A 17237-nucleotide genomic window follows, 5' to 3' on the forward strand; every position below is an offset into this window, starting at 1 on the left:
TTCCCCCACCCCTCTTTCCCAGCTACTGGCAGACCTTTCCAGGTTCTCCAGCTTTTGAGGATTCAGACACTTTTTGAATTTCTCTGGCCTGTGGACTAGGAACTTGGTTTTGACATCAAAACGGGCCCATCCTTCAAGCACAGCCGACTTACCCCTGTGTTGTCTTTGCTGATCTGTATGAATGTCCTAAAGCTGAGCTTTGCAGGCTTCTTACTTATTTGGCTCGTGAGCTTGAGAGTTTTGAATCTAGACCGTAAATGCTCAGCTGCTGGGAACGGAGAGCATGATAAACTAAACAATAAATACTTTTGCACAGAACTTGGAAACTGGTCATTTCTTCCTCACATTTTACGGTGAGTGTTGGAAATTCTACATGGAGAAAAACTGGATTCTAGTGTCCTGTTTAAACTACTCCCCTGCCCCACCTCCTTTACGAAGCCTACCTTAGGAGTCATGATGACTAGTCTCTTGCACTTAACAGTAATGAAGTAAAATAAAAATGCATTCTTCCAGCTGCAGAATTCCACACATAATAACCATTACTGTATTCAAACACAGCCACTTAGTGAGGTCATCCTTCTCAATCTGGCAAGGGGTGAAAACCCCAATTTAAAGAGAGGAAAAGGTTCAAGAACAGGCATCCTATAGTGTTGTAGACTGCGAGCCTTGGAAATCTGGATTTTGTCTTTTTTTTTTGTGGTTCAGTAAGTGGCCACCCTACCAAAAAGGAGCTCATTGGAAGGGCAGAACACTTGCATGCAGAGACAGAGCGAGCTACCTCCTCTGAGTAGAAGTAGTCCCAGTGCATCTTTGCTTCCAAGGCACAGAGACATCATTGTTCTGCCCCATCCCCTCAGACGCTTGGCTGCAAGGAGGAAATGCCAAGGCAGTGCATCATCCAGAGAGACAGCAGGCACCCTCCTCTTCGAACGAGTGCCCTGTGCTCTCGGGAGTTTACTCATCATTTAATCTCAAGTCTCTTTGGGAACACCTGAGCTTTGGGGCGGCTCAGACCTGCCTACCCACATTAATGGACTGCCCAGTACAACCCAGCCTCGTGGAACTGGTTTGGCTGCATTACCCCCTAGCCTTGTCCGTAACCTGTGTGGCAGGTAGCATGGCTGGGACTTTTACACATATGTGTACCCACTCCCCAATCCAGACAGGTCTGTCGGCATTTTTCAAGTGTTTCTGCCTTTCCGGTCTCCCACCTGCCCCGCTGTTCTTTTCCTGTGTTCCGCTGGCCTGGTTGATGGACTCACAAACATTCGCCTGAAATATGGCTTATTTCTTAACTTAAAAGCATTTATGGACCATTTACAGTGGTACCTCAGGTTAAGTACTTAATTGGTTCCAGATGTACGTACTTAACCTGAAGCATACTTAACCTGAAGCGAACTTTCCCATTGAAATTAATGGAAAGTGGATTAATCCGTTCCAGACGATGAAAAACACCCACTACAACAGCAATTTAATACGAATTTTACTGTCTAATGAGACCATTGAACTTTCCCATTGAAAGTAATGGAAAGTGGATTAATCTGTTCCAGACGGGTCCGCGGAGTACTTAAATTGAAAGTACTCAACCTGAAGCGTACTTAACCTGAGGTATGACTGTATAGGGAAGTTTAGATGGCAAAAAATAATTGTTTAAATTGAAAAGCAGTTCACACATGCTGCGGACCATATCAGAATTTTGGAATGCTACAAAAATTAGGCCCCCCAGCGTTCCCCCCCCCAGACAACCCCAGGTTTAATCTGCACTTCTATTAACTTCAAATCTGCATTGAATTAAGGTGACCTGCTTTGTTTCATGATCTTCCAGGGCCACCTCAAGAGATCCCTCCTCATCCTTGAGCTTACTTGACACATACCTGGGTGATTACAACATTGTTCAATCCTGAAATGACCAGTTCCTATTTTCCTTTCACCACCATCTCCTGCCATTTCTAACCATTTGGAGTGTTTTTCCCCCCATTAAATGCTGTATTCCAGTTTAAATCAGACTAAAACATCAGGAGCTCCGAACAGGAACCTGTCAAGTGATTCCTGCATTGCAGGGGGTTGGACTAGATGACCCTTGGTATCCCCTCCAACTCTGCAATTCTATGATTCTGTAACTCCAAAGATCTCGCAGCACGGTCTGAAGACCCAGAATAATAGCTACCTTAGGGGCATAGAAAGCTCAGACCTCTCGCCCATCTACTGTAGCTCAGTTAATAATAATCATATAATCCTAATCCTAATCAATGTTGTCTACACTAACTTAACTTATATGCAGAATTCATCATGCGAAAGGCTGGACTAGATGAATCCCAAGACGGAATTAAGATTGCCGGAAGAAATATCAACAACCTCAGATATGCAGATGACACAACCTTGATGGCAGAAAGCGAGGAGGAATTAAAGAACCTTTTAATAAGGGTGAAAGAGGAGAGCGCAAAATGTGGTCTGAAGCTCAACATCAAAAAAACCAAGATCATGGCCACTGGTCCCATCACCTCCTGGCAAATAGAAGGGGAAGAAATGGAGGCAGTGAGAGATTTTACTTTCTTGGGCTCCTTGATCACTGCAGATGGTGACAGCAGTCACGAAATTAAAAGACGCCTGCTTCTTGGGAGAAAAGCAATGACAAACCTAGACAGCATCTTAAAAAGCAGAGACATTACCTTGCCAACAAAGGTCCGTATAGTTAAAGCTATGGTTTTCCCAGTAGTGATGTATGGAAGTGAGAGCTGGACCATAAAGAAGGCTGATCGCCGAAGAATTGATGCTTTTGAATTCTGGTGCTGGAGGAGACTCTTGAGAGTCCCATGGACTGCAAGAAGATCAAACCTATCCATTCTTAAGGAAATCAGCCCTGAGTGCTCACTGGAAGGACAGATCCTGAAGCTGAGGCTCCAATACTTTAGCCACCTCATGAGAAGAGAAGAATCCTTGGAAAAGACCCTGATGTTGGGAAAGATTGAGGGCACTAGGAGAAGGGGACGACAGAGGACAAGATGGTTGGACAGTGTTCTCGATGCTACGAACATGAGTTTGACCAAACTGCGGGAGGCAGTGCAAGACAGGAGTGCCTGGCGTGCTATGGTCCATGGGGTCACGAAGAGTCGGACACAACTAAACGACTAAACAACAACACTGACTGGCAGCAAAGCAGGTGCTCTGCCACTAAGTATATACATGTATCTGAAACCATGTCATGGTCTTCCTTGTTTACTTCCATTTTCCACTTCCATCTCTTGCCTGTGTTTCCTCTGTGTGGAGTGTCAGGTTGTAAGCTCTTCAAGGCAAAGGCCTCTTCTCTTTACCTTTGTGAAATGTTTTGCACCTCGAGGACACTATAAGGGGTTTTTTTCAGGGGGAACTCACCGGAACTCAGTTCTGGCACCTCTCAGGTGGGTGCCATTGCCATTCTTTATACCCTCCAACATTTCTCCAATGAAAATAGTCTTAAGGAAAAGTGGGACATTCTGGGATCAAATCAGAAACTGAGATGGCTTCTGTAAATCTGGGACTGTCCTTGGAAAACAGGGACAGTTGGAGTGTCTGCAAGAGAAAAAAGGACGCGTTCATGGTGAGTTCTCTTTTTCTATATAAAAAAAATAGCACTGGGCACTATTAATGAATGAAAAACTGCCTTGCCGAGCAAAATGCAGCCAGGACTGGCTAATACCTGGATGGGAGTCTACAGGGGACCTTGCTGCATGTTAATTATAAAATAAACTTCAGGAACGACAATAGGTTGAGGAACTCAGTCCAAGAAAACTCCTATTCTCGACACAAAGGCAGATTTGGTTATGAAGCATCTTGATTTATCACAGCTGGACCAGAGGGGCTGCTGGTCTCATCTGGCAAGCTCTACCCACGTTCCTCTTGGTGGCTGTTGTGTGTGTGTTTTTCGGTGGGGCAGATTAAAAACAAGACAAACCTGCTCGCTATCAGGGTCAAGATCCTTCTTACACAGGCCGGGAGGAATGTGGAAAGTGGGGAAGGGCTTAGGGCAGCCCCTGAAGGCAAAGCAAAAAAAAAGGAAAAGAAAAAGCCAGCCAGTTGAGGAGGAGGAGGAGGAGGAGGAGGAGGAAGACCTTTCGCCTCAGTGGTCCTCTCTTCACTTGCACCCAGGACAGCAAGAGAAGTGGTTTCTGTGGCCCTGACCATCTCCTATTTTAGTGAGGAGAAACATCTGGAGAAGATCTGGGCTGTGTGAAGATGGCCTCCTTCCTTCTGCTTCTTCTACTGCTAGCAGCTGGAGGGACCGTCGCTGGCATAGGTGACTATTGTTTGGTAACACTGTGCATTTTAAAGATAATTTTATATATATTCTGACTCATCCCCAAGATTTTGGGGTAGTTCCTTCAAAGAATCCTGGGAACAGCAGACCCTCCAAGTGTCCCTATTTTCCAGGGACAGTCCTGGATTTACAGAAGCCGTTCCATTTTATGATTTGATCCCAGAATGTCCCGCTTTTCCTTAGGATGTCCTTATTTTCATCAGAGAAATGTTGGAGGGTATGGAGTTATGTGCCCCCCCCCCCTCAGCCAAGGAGATACATCCCTTAGAAGAGATCTGAAGGCAGCCCTGAATAGGGAAGATTTATTTATTTATGTTTTAACGTTTTATTGCATTTTTATATATGTTGGTAGCTGCCCAGTGTGGCTCGGGCAACCCATTCAGATGGGTGGGCTATAAATAATAATAATAATATTATTTTATTTTTTATTATGGAATGAGGCATCCCTATTTTAATTGGAGAAATGTTGGAGGGTATGTAACTGTAGATTTGCAAAGTGCTGGGGGTTGTAGCTCTGTGAGGGGGAAACTACACTTCCCATGATTCTTTGGGGGAAAGAATGTGTTTTAAAATGTGGCATGTGTTTGGAGCAATTCTCCTGTAAGGAAAGGTTGCAGGGCTTGGGGGTTTTTTAGTTTAGAGGAAAAGCTGAGTAAGAGGCAGCATGATAGAAGTTTATAAAATTAGGCAGAGAAAGTGGACAGAAGAAAGTTTTTCTCCCTCGTAACACTAGAATTTGTAGACATTGAACGAAGCTGAATGTCGGTAGTTTGATGCGCTTTGAGTGATGATGACCAGGGTAGGCGGAATGGAAGGAATAAATTTGATTCAGTTCCTCTTCAAAGATAAATTTGCTCTTCCTGAAACAATGCTTGAACCAGAACGCATCCATCCTTCAGAATTCACACTTCTCCAAATTTTGTAGTGTCGCTCTCCAACTGAATAAATGGTACGAAAATGCAAGTACTGTGGTAAAAATCTGCATAAAATCTGCATACTATATCCATGAAGGAAAAATATTTAAAACATGCATTCTATTCCGGATATTACTTTGTAAAAACAAAAAGGAAGGAAGGCCAAATTGCATGAAAACATGTCGATTTGGAGAAATTCAAATTTCAATGCTACCAAATTTTCATGGCAAGTTGTTTTCTTTTTAAATCTGATGTGGAAATGTGGAGACTTGAAGAATAGAAAAACGAGAAGTAGAACTTGATAGATTTGCCCATTTCTGTTGAGGAGGGCAGGATCGCTGTTTACTGCTTTGCCTCAGGCAGCAAACCACCTACCCTTTGCCCAGTTAACCAGGATGACTTGGGAATGGAACCAGACCATACATTTAAAGCACCGTCATACCATTTTATATAGTAATGGCTTTCCCCCAGAGAATTCTGGGAGCTGTAGTTTGTGAAGGATTTTGAGAGTTTGTTATCTGTTTATTTTGTCTCTATCCCACCTTACCTCTCCAAGGAGCTCAAGGGTGGCGTACGTCCTACAACAGTGGGTCTCCCTCTCCCCAGTTAATCCCCACAACAACCCTGTGAGGTAGGTTGGGCTGAGAGGCAGTGACTGCCCCCTTCCCCCCCAGTCGCTCAGTGAGCTTCATGGCTATCTGGGGGGGGGGCGGCGGCGATTTGAACCCTGGTCTCCCAGATCCTAGTCTGAGACTCTCCCCAATACACCACACTGCTGGCTGTTTAACGAACACCCCACCTCTTTCCCCTGGCAGAGCTACAATTCCCAGAGTGGCTTAACAGGTAAGACGGAACTCTAGGAATGTTAGGTCTTTGGCGGCGGCTGTAGTGGTGGTGGTGGGGGCGACAGGGGCTTCCAAACAACTATTTTTTAAATTACAATTTTTATTGGCATTTTTGTTTTCAACAAAACACTGTGTGATTTTACATACAGTATCTTTAAAGTTACAGGTAGGTAGCCGTGTTTGTCTGACGTAGTCGAAACAAAATATAAAAAAATTCCTTCCAGTAGCACCTTAGAGACCAACTAAGTTTGTCATTGGTATGAGCGGCCCTTTTTTTGCTAATTTAGCTGGCGTCAAATACCATCTATACATCATTTTCCATGTATTCGCCTGCTAACAACTCTCAGCGCCCTTAACAAACTACAGCTCCCAGGATTCTTTGGGGGAAGCCATGACTGTTTAAAGCAGTATCGTATGGTGTGAATGTGGTCCAGCTTTTCTTGAAATTCCATCTTCTAAGATCACTGGAGAGAGGAAAGATTGTACCATGGGGGGGCTCCCATTCTGAGGGGTACAGTTGGCACCTATGCCTGGGTCTCTTTCAGCTGAGACGTATCCAGAGCTGTTGAGCCTGGGAGCAGACCTGCTGCCCTTAGCTGGAGAAACACTAGATTGCATGGCCATTTGCGGGGTACAGAAGGACTTTTTGGGGGGGTGCCTGGTTGTCCCGTCCAGAAAAAAAGAGGAGCTTGTCTTGTGTAAATTTATACACCCTAAAAATTGCAGGGAGTAGTGGATAGAGGCTCCATTCCCACCATATGTTCAAAACACTATGGGATCCGTGGTTTGTTAAGAGTGCTGAGAGTTGTCAGGAGACCCTTAATTCCTTCAGAGGACCATGATTCCCAGAGTGGTTTAACAATCCCGCTTCGCAGGGAACTCTGGGAATTGTAGCTGTGGGAGGGGAATGGGTGTGTGTGTGTCTCCTAACAACTATCATCACCTTTAAGAAGCGACAGTTCCCATAATTCTTGGGGGGAAGTTAGTAGTTTGTTTAAACTTTAAAGGTGGGCTTAGACACAGTCGTGGAGGATAAAGCTAAGAATGGCTACTAGTTGTGATGACAATGTCACCTCTCCACCGTCGAAGGCAGTATGCCCCTGGTCCTGATGGGGGGGGATGTCAGAGTTGTTATGATTCCTCCTGAGAAACGACCTTCCACATGCTTGTCTTTCAAAAGTCTTTATTAGTGCACATTATTTACAGTGTAGCGAGCTGTTGGTTTCATGTCTCCTCATTCCGAATCAGAATCCGGCACTGCCCCTTTTCGCGATTTTGACCAACATAAAAGCCTTGGGACAGTGAATCTCCTCCCTTTTCTCCTCCTTCTCAATACCGGTGTCGGGGGGGGGGGAGGGTCTACGGTCTGCCCTGTTCCTGTCCACCCTTCCCGTCTCTCTCTCTCTTCCTGCCTGTGGAGCAGGGGCTCTCCAGTGCTGCCAGAGCTCTGGCACTCCTTCTCCGTCTCCTGACTCATCCCTTCAGGCTCCTTGCTTTCCTGACTGCTCGGAGACGGGCTGCTTCTGATGGGGGGGGTTCTCTGTAATCCCTCCCCCTTACAGGGGATTATTTAATTATTTACAGTCATACCTCAGGTTACGTATGTTTTGGGTTACGTACTTTCGGGTTGCGTACTCCGCAAAGCCGGGGTGTGAACGGCAACCCCGGAACGAATTGAGTACGTAACCCGAGGTACCACTGTACTTATTTATTTATTCCATCTGCCTCCCACGCCACCTTTCCTGCAAGGAGCTTAAGGCAGCAAGGAAAACCCGTGTGGTGTAACAGTGTGGGGGAGTGTTCGGTCAGCCCCTGGGAGACCAGGGTTCGAATCCCCACTCAGCAATGAGGAAGCTCACTGGGTGAACTTGGGCCAGTCACCAGTGATTTTTTTTTCCCCTGGGGGTATGCAGGGATGCGCATACCCCTAAACATTTTGTGAATCTTTGTACATTTTTTTTTAAAAAAATACTTTTTATTAAATTTTCCAATTAAAGAAAACAATTCAATTATTTCAATTATATCCAATTATACATATACATATCAATTAAGCCAAATATTATGCCAAATCCTAAAAAAAAAAAATCAGACTCCCCATGCTCCAAAGTCCTGGGATTCTAAATAGCTGTTAGTACTGCCATCCTTGTCTGAATCTTTGTACTTTTTTCCATTTTTACTGTATTTATTTTCCCCGATTTGACCCATAAAATGGTGGCTTTCTTGAGTAACCTTAAACATTTTTTTAGGGGGGGGGAGCACTGCCAATCAACATTCCTCAGCCTAATCTACTTCACAGGGTTTCTGTGAGGATTAAATGTAAGGTAGCCATACACATCATCTTGAGCTCCTTGGAGGAGGAGGTGCTGTATACAGGTGAAACTTGGAAAATTAGAATATCATCGAAAAGTGCATTTATTTCAGTAATGCAACTTATTATTTTTAATTTTTACAAATGCTTTCTTTTGGAAATTCCACAGTAATAAAACAAATAGTTAAAATAATACAAAAATAAACACCGCTATTACATTTCATTAATTACATTCCATTTATAATTGACCCGCCCAACGACAAATAATTACAGTTACAACAAATAAAGGCTTGACATATCTTGCTTTGCATGTCATGCATCTATCTCATACAGTGGTACCTCTACTTACGAATTTAATGCGTTCCGAACGCACATTTGTAAGTTGAAAAAAGTCGAATCCCATAGGAATGCATTGGGATAAAAAATTCGTAAGTAGAAGCAACCCTATCTAAAAATTCATAAGTAGAAAAAATCCTATCTAAACCACATCCAAGATGGTGGACGGAGCTCCATTCGTAAGTAGAAACATTCGTAAGTAGAGTTATTCGTAAGTAGAGGTGCCACTGTATATTGGTTTCACCTTTTAAGTTGCATTACTGAAATAAATGCACTTTCCGACGACATTCTAATTTTCCGAGTTTCACCTGTAAATGTAATCAATAGATAAACCCATGGTTCTCCCCCTCTCTGTTTTATCCTCACATCAACCCTGGAAGGTAGGTTAGGCCGAGAGACAGTGACTGGCCCAAGGCCACCCAGTGAGCTTCCTCATGGCCGAGTGAGGGTTCGAACCCTGGTCTCCCCAGGTCCTAAGTCTCAGTGCTCTAACCACTAGACCACACTGACTCACTTCCCTTTGGAGCATCTGGCTGGCTGCCGTGAGAACTGGATGCCAGGTCCCCAATGCAGCTACAGGCGTCTCCTGATGCCCTTCTGATGGGGCGTCTGTTTGCGTACCTCACAGTTTTCTGCATCTGGGAGTAGGAACCCACTGAATCTCCCTGTGTATTTTCAGAGGTGATCCCCTACACCCCCTACGTCTCCAGCCAGCAACTGGAAGGGAAAATCACACAAAGCACCTTCGCCCTGGATCTACCCAGCTGCCAATTTGACCGATTTGCCAACGCCTCGGACAGTATCTGGCTGGTGGTTACGTACACAAACGGTGAGTCTGGGGTGAGCTTTTTGTAGAGCCCACCCAAATCTGGACAACGGGGTTAGAGGTGGGTGGTTCTCAATTTAAACACTTGTCAACTCAAAACTAGCCGCAACTTTTACTTTTCTATTTCCCATTTTTACTTTTTGACCTCTCTCCCAGTCTGAGTTGCGGCAGCACTCGGCTATTTTAGCAAGCCAGGTTTGTAGATGAGAAGAGATGGCATGTTGGCAGTTAATGTAACTGCCTTAACACCAGGGCTGCAAGCTTTCAGCAATAAATAAATCAACTTGAAGTAGCAAGAAAAGACAAGCAGCTGAATTTAGGTTACAAAATGGTAAATGTTTCTAAATTTTATGTATAAGCTAAACAGGCTATAGCTTAGGGAGTGGGGACCCCCAAAATTTTAATATTAATATTAATATACTTTTTCTTAATTGTATTTCAGTTCAACAATTACTTTGATAAAATACATATTTTGTTATGTGCAAATGGCTTTAGGTCCATAATTTACCATATAGCATATATTCAACACAAAAAAACAGCAGCAATTTGTTGCTGACAAAGGACAGCTGGACATATAAAGGGCCCCATTACCTTCAGTAGCTTAGGGCCTCATCAAACCTAAATCTGGTCCCGATAGAAACACAAAGATGGCTTGCTAAAAACATGCAGCCTGGGTTTGGAGCAACCAGCCCAAACATCCTTACTGGTCGATTCACATGGGGGAAAGGCTTAAGAAGAGTTTGGTAGTCCTTCCTCCCAAGGTGATGGTGTGTGACCTCGCTAAGCCTGGCAGGACAGCTTACTCTATGATATTAACCCCTTTGTGCATTAATTAGAGTTAAGCATGTTGGTTATATGCGGCTGGAGCTATTCCACAAGCAGAGGGGGCTGTCTTGGTCCTTACAGAAATATTCCTTCCCCAGCAAAATGTTTCATTCCTGCCTCCGCTATGCCTTCTCCACCCAACAGCCACAGCCAGCTTCAAGAACCCCAAAACACCTCAGCAGATCCCGCCATACGAAGCTCTGTTCACCACTCAAGGCTACATGACCATGAAGTCCACCATCTCCCAGTACCCCTGCAAAGGCGGCAATTCCAATACCGTCCTCCGGGTAGGAGGCGAATCGTCTTGCAAGAACGACGACACCCAGACCAGCTGCAATGGGCCGCTGCCTTCTCCTGCCTCTTATAGGTAACAATTCATCAGCTGACTTGATGCAGAGCAGAGGAGCCGAATTTGCATGGGAAACTCAGACAGAGAGACCCTTAGCCAATTCAACCATTATTGCTGTGATGCGAGGTTCCAGGAGCTTCCCCAGGGTTCGTGTTCCCTTTCGGAAATGAGGCACCGCGGAGACCGTGGTGTATTTAGGATATAATGGTTTATTGACATATATATACAACCTGAGCCTACAATGGAGGGGCTCACAGCATCAACACTCCAATAGGGCCTTGCTTCCCATATGGACGCAGCCCTGGATTCAGTCAGAAACCAAACATTGCTCTCTCTCCATACCTGCCAAGTTCCGGCCTGAGAAATAAGGGACTGGACCGGAAGTAGCAGAGCGGAAGTAGCGCTGCTGCCATTTTGGAACTGGGCAGAGCATGCTCAGAAGCGACTTTTGATGCTGCTCTGCCCTGTTCCAAAATGGCCGCCGCACCAGAAGTCGTGCTGCAGCCATTTTGGAACTGGGCAAAGCAGCATCAAAAGTCGTTTCTGAGCATGCTCCGCCCAGTTCCAAAATGGCCACCGCGCCAGAATAAACCGGGGGAAACAAAAAAATCCGTTTTTTCGGCTGGGGACAGCTGGAAAAACGGGGGTTTCCTGGGGAATACGGGAGACTTGGCAGCTATGCTCTCTCTCCCTCTCCCTCTCCCTCTCTTTCACCAGCTTGCTGCTTTGCCTCTAGCTCACATCACTGCATCTTTCTGCTCTCAATTCTCACTCTGGCTTTCTAACTACCTGGAGTTGAGGAAGGGGCTTCACCCACTGGCCATCTCCCACAGAGCCCCTTTCCTTTGTTCCCCTTAATGGCTCACCACCCAGGCTATCGCTTCACCAGAAGGCTAGCCTGGCTCTTCCAATAATTAGAAGCCTGATTAAATTCTAACTTTTGCTGGATCCAGGGATTGGAAGGGTCTCGGCATACAACCTAACACCTCAGACTCTTAACATTACAGTGGTACCTCGGGTTACAGATGCTTCAGGTTACAGACGCTTCAGGTTACAGACTCCGCTAACCCAGAAATAGTACCTCAGGTTAAGAAGTTTGCTTCAGGACGAGAACAGAAATCGTGCGGTGGCGGCAGCAGGAGGCCCCATTAGCTAAAAAGGGACCTCAGGTTAAGAACGGACCTCCACAACGAATTAAGTTCTTAACCTCAGGTACCGCTGTAAAAGGTGATAGCTGTTTTGCAACTGGAATGAGAGAGTGGTTTGTGCAAGAGCCTTTAAACTGAGAAGGTTGCCCTCCCCCCCACATATTTATTATTATTATTATTATTATTATTATTATTATTATTATTATTATTATTATCTCGCCTTTCCGTCAAACCAGGGCTCAAGGCAGCTTACGCAAATTAAAGCAACACAGATAAAATATAGAAAGCTCAAAGACAATCATTAAAAAGTAATTAAACTATAATAAAATTAAAACATGGCTTCCAAAGATGTCCGAAAATGCCACACACCCATCTTAGAAATGAAGCAACTGTGTCATCAGTCCTGGCTTGTTTGAAGCCTGAGGCACTTTGAGTTTCTGACAGCCCTGGGACCATCCCTCTACTGAAACATCCGTGGCAGGGCAGATCTGTTCAGCCAGAAATTCCACATTGCACTCCACGTGAGTTGACATTTCTGAGGAAACTGGAACGAGGCCTCAGGCGACGGAGCTTATTATGGGTGCAGTCAGGGCTCTATTTTAAACACAGGCCTGGAAGATACAGAAAAGGTCTGCGCCCTGCGATCAGGTGAGAGTCTCCCTTGCAGAGAAAGTTTAGATTGACATTTATTGAGCAAGTTGGAGCTTCCTGATTGGGATGAACAATGGGGGTGGAGACGCTCCTTCAGGTATACAGGACCGAGGCCGTTTAGGGCTTTAAAGGTCAGCACCAACACCCTGAATTGTGCTCAGAAACATACTGGGAGCCAATGAAGGTCTTTCAGGACCGGTGTTATATGGTCTCGGCGGCTGCTCCCAGTCACCAGTCTAGCTGCCGCATTCTGGATTAGTTGCAGTTTCCGGGTCACCTTCAAAGGTAGCCCCACGTAAAGCGCATTGCAGTAGTCCAAGCGGGAGATAACTAGAGCATGCACCACTCTGGCGAGACAGTCCGCAGGCAGGTAGGGTCTCAGCCTGCGTACCAGATGGAGCTGATAGACAGCTGCCCTGGACACAGAATTGACCTGTGCCTCCATGGACAGCTGTGATTCCAGAATGACTCTCAGGCTGCGCACCTGGTCCTTCAGGGGCACAGTTACCCCATTCAGGACCAGGGAGTCCTTCACACCTGCCCGCCTCCTGTCCCCCACAAACCGTACTACTGTCTTGTCAGGATTCAACCTCAATCTGTTAGCCGCCATCCATCCTCCAACCGCCTCCATGCACTCACACAGGACCTTCACCACCTTCACTGGTTCTGATTTGAAAGAGAGGTAGAGCTGGGTATCATCCGCATACTGATGGACACCCAGCCCAAACCCCCTGATGATCTCTCCCAGTGGCTGCATGTAGATGTTAAAAAGCATGGGGGAGAGGACAGAACCCTGAGGCACCCCACAAGTGAGGGCCCAGGGGTCCAAACATTCATCCCCCCCCAACACCACTTTCTGGACACAGTCCAGGAGGAAGGAGCGGAAACGCTGTATAACAGTGCCCAAGCTCTCAGCCCCTCTAGACAATCCAGAAGGATGTCATGGTCTATCTATGGTGTCAAAGGCCGCTGAGAGATCCAGCAGAACTGGGAAACAGCTCTCACCTTTGTCCCTAGCCCGCCGGAGATCATCGACCAGTGCGACCAAGGCAGTTTCAGTCCCATGATGAGGCCTGAATCCCAATTGGAAGGGATCCAAATGGTCCGCATCCTCGCTTGGAGTTGTTCAGCAACCAACCGCTCAATCGCCTTCCCAAGAATGGAAGATTTGAGACTGGGCAATAGTTTGCCATATTGGCCGGGTCCAAATATGTTTTTTTTTATTAAAAGAAGCAGTTTAATAACTGCCTCTTTCAGCGGGTCTGGGAAGGCTCCCTCACTGAGGGAAGCATTCACCACCCCTGGAGCCCATCGCTCAGCCCCTCCTGGCTCGCTTTTATAAGCCAGGATGGGCAAGGATCAAGGAGACAGGTGGTTAGTTTCACTCGTCCAAGCAGCCTGTCCACATCCTCGGAGGTAACAGATTAGAATTGATCCCATGCAACATGACCTGACAGGACCCTAGCACTCTTCTGCCCTGACCCTGCTCCCATGGTCTACCTCTTTCCAAATCTGAGCGACTTTATCTGCAAAGAACTTTGCAAAATCATTGCAGATCTTGGGGTCGTCACCAGGCCTCGATGGCAAAGGTGGTTCCATTAGATTCAGTTCAGTTTACATTGAAAGGTGAACCCACATAATTATTTCCAAAAGAACATGCAAACGAAAAAAAATCCCCAGCCAGCCTTTGAAATTCGCACTTCTCTAGTTAAGTTATGCGTACACAAATGCATATACTGTACTGGAGTAAAGCGTGCAGAAGAATGCGTATATTAGCAAAAAATAACATACGCCAATGCTTTATATTAGGGGAAATATAAATAGCAGGGGGGATACATCTTGCAAGGAATGTGTATATTAAGCAAGACTGCATACGAAGGTGTGTTTATGAGGAAAAATGCAAGTGAATTTTCCTAAGGCAAGGTGATGTGGAAATGTGAAAAGCCAAATTTAAGGCTGGGAAAACAAGAGACAGACAGAAAGCAAGGCCAGTTGCACACGCTAGATCTAGATTCAACCAGTGATTTGTTCCGATAGAGTTTAGTAAGACATCCCTGATATTTCCACCCACCCACCTCTGTCTCTTTTTAAACTCCTCCTCAGAGTGAAATTTCTCATCATGGATTCCAAAGGACCCAAAGCTGAAACAAGGTGGTCTGCTCCAATTACGTTGAAAAAAGGTATGTTATAAAACGAAGAGGCTCGCGGAGAAGATCTGGGCTGGCTCAATGTGGTTTGCCACCTGAGGCAAAGGGCAACATGGCGCCCTGTCTTCAGAAGCTCGCCAAGCGAGCAGGGTAACTGGCAGAGTCCTCACAAAGGCACCTGAGTCAGACCATCTAGCTTACACTGACTGGCAGCTGCTCTCCAGAATTTCAGGCAGCTGAGGGACCGATAAGAAAATTGCCTCCTTTTGTTATCCCTTCCAGCTGAAAGGTGGAACACAGTGGATACCTGGCCTGGACGTCGCAGTGGGGACATGATCGTCATCACCGTCATTCTCTCCGCCCTTTGCGGGGTTGTCACCATCGGCTTCCTTAGCACCGTCAGCTATGAATGGTAAGACTTTGCTGCCTAGATTTGGGAGAAGCTGGCAGGCTTAGTGGGGTAGTGGAGGGGAATTGTGGCAGAGAGGATAGGTCCTGGGTTTTACTCCAGCAAGGCCTTCTGCTAAAACGCCTAAGGGATCGACAGGCCCTCCCTGCTCCTCTCATAACGGAACTTTCAGGTTCGTTAGCACAGAGGGAGTCAGAGGATGCGGGAAACCATTCAGCCCACAGGCTAGGTACGTTTTCCCTTTCCTTTGATGGGGTTCCTGATTCATGCTAGCAGTTCAAACAGCAGCTGTGTCGCATTTTTCTACAGCTCAGCGTTTTCTTACAAGCAGAACCAAGTTGCACTTGCATTGCTTCGTACGTCAACCGCTGGAAGATCTGTGCTTATATTAAGTGGGATATTTCAATATATATATATATAAATGATCAAATGCATGCTGTCAGATGTAAGCACCGCTGAGTTGCAAGGCTAAGGCCAAAGCACCATGGGAGAGTATCTGTTTCGCAGGCAGATGATCTCAGGATCGAGCCCCATCACCTCCAGTTTGGGCTTGGAGAGACTCCCTGCCTGAATTACCTGGGAGCCACTGCCAGTCCGTGTAGACAGTACTGAGCTAAATGGAGCAGTGGTCTGACTCGGTAGAAGAAGGCAGTTTCTGATGCTGCCCCCCATCACTCGTTCCCAGCTCTCCTCCGACATTCATGCTCTGTGCGCTCCCTCTCTCTCTCTCTCTCTCTGCAGCTTCAAGCTTTGCCGCCCAGGCCCACCGGAAAACCAGGAGGAGCCCCCGCGCCAAGACCCCTTCCAAGCCAGCCGCTACGATACGCACCACATCCCTCCTGCCCCTCCTGCCCCTCCCCCTCCCCCTGCCATGGACACTGCTTCCTAGAGGGACACACACACACACACACCCGGTTTGGGTCTCTAGGCAGATCAGCACACACCGTACGTCTAAAACACACATTTCAAGCGCACGACTTCCCACAAAGAACCCTGGGAACTGTAGTTTGCTAGGCTCGCTGGGGACGGGGTAGCTGTGCGGAAGGAAGACTACAGTTCCCAGAATTCTTTGGGGGAAGTTGTGTGCTTGAAATGCGCACTGCGGATATACTTTAAATGTGGCTCTGCCTTCCCATGTCTGTCTGCAGTCTGATTCCATCCAGATCAGACAGCCACCCACTTGCGCAAAAGTAGCCCTCACTTAATCCCACCACCTAGACCACCTTCTCTAGCTTTTATTCTTCCTCTCAGCGATAAGCCTGTCCTCTGTTTGCTTTTTCGAATGTTGCATTACTAAGCTGGCTGTGATTGTTTCCTGTTTTTTCTTTTCTTTTCTTTAAATAACTTTTTTGGGGGGGTTGGTAAACAAGGGTCCTGGGAATAATAAATGATACGAATAAAGAGACCTCAAGTCTTCTCATGTTATTTGTACATCACAAAAAACAGCACAATAAATCTGCAGTGATATCTGGAACATATTGTGCATTAGTGGTCAATGTAAAGGTTCTTGGTTTAAACAAACACAAATGGGAACAGGACAAATGGGCTAGAACAGAATGACCAGGTAACATTCAGCATCACGTAGCTCAGGGGTCAGCAAACTTTTCAGTCCACTGTCCCTTGGACCTTGGGGGGGGGATATTTCTTTTGGGGGGTGAGCAAAGTCCTATGCCCCACAAATAACCAAGAGATGCATTTTAAATAAAAGCACACATTCTACTCATGTAAAAACACGCTGATTCCCGGACCACCTGAGGGCCAGATTTAGAAGACGATTGGGCCGGATCAGGCCCCCAGGCCCTAGTTTGCCTACCCATGGCATAGCTAAAAGTCCAATTGGGAGCCCTCGTGGTTTTGCTTCGATGAAGTATGAGTAATAGTCATTTTTCATCTTATGTCACCAATGAAAACAATATAATGTGTTGATCTATTGGTAAATGTGGGAGGGGGGGTTCAAAGTGACGATCATAATTTACGTTTAAACTTAAATTTAGATCAACCAGATTGAGACAAATGCTGATGGGGTGAGGGGAGTCAGAGGATGCGGGAAACCATTCAGCCCACAGGCTAGGTACGTTTTCCCTTTCCTTTGATGGGGTTCCCGATTCATGCTAGCAGTTCAAACAGCAGCTGTGTCGCATTTTGCTACAGCTCAACGTTTTCTTACAAGCAGAACCAAGTTGCA

The 17237-nt window shown here is 46.1% G+C and overlaps 1 protein-coding gene across 1 annotated transcript; it reads left to right on the plus strand.

Moving 5' to 3' along the window:
* The first annotated feature begins 3844 nt into the window (after positions 1–3844).
* Positions 3845–16526, plus strand: LOC118097250 (uroplakin-3b-like). The gene is made up of 6 exons (XM_060268409.2): positions 3845–4273; positions 9377–9526; positions 10493–10715; positions 14600–14676; positions 14926–15055; positions 15794–16526. Exons 1-6 carry the CDS (start codon positions 4213–4215, stop codon positions 15939–15941), a joined length of 789 nt encoding a protein of 262 aa, XP_060124392.1. The 5' UTR covers positions 3845–4212; the 3' UTR covers positions 15942–16526.
* Positions 16527–17237: the final 711 nt, after the last annotated feature.

This window comes from Zootoca vivipara, chromosome 14, assembly GCF_965207765.1.
Source record: "Zootoca vivipara chromosome 14, rZooViv2.hap1.1, whole genome shotgun sequence".
Classification (NCBI taxonomy): domain Eukaryota; kingdom Metazoa; phylum Chordata; class Lepidosauria; order Squamata; family Lacertidae; genus Zootoca; species Zootoca vivipara.

Bases quoted from the DNA above. Each gene is read 5' to 3' on its own strand.
- LOC118097250 (XM_060268409.2), top strand. From the start codon at position 4,213: ATGGCCTCCTTCCTTCTGCTTCTTCTACTGCTAGCAGCTGGAGGGACC. The intron at 14,677-14,925 runs GTATGTTATAAA...TATCCCTTCCAG, and splicing joins TCCAATTACGTTGAAAAAAG to CTGAAAGGTGGAACACAGTG. The intron at 15,056-15,793 runs GTAAGACTTTGC...CTCTCTCTGCAG, and splicing joins AGCACCGTCAGCTATGAATG to CTTCAAGCTTTGCCGCCCAG.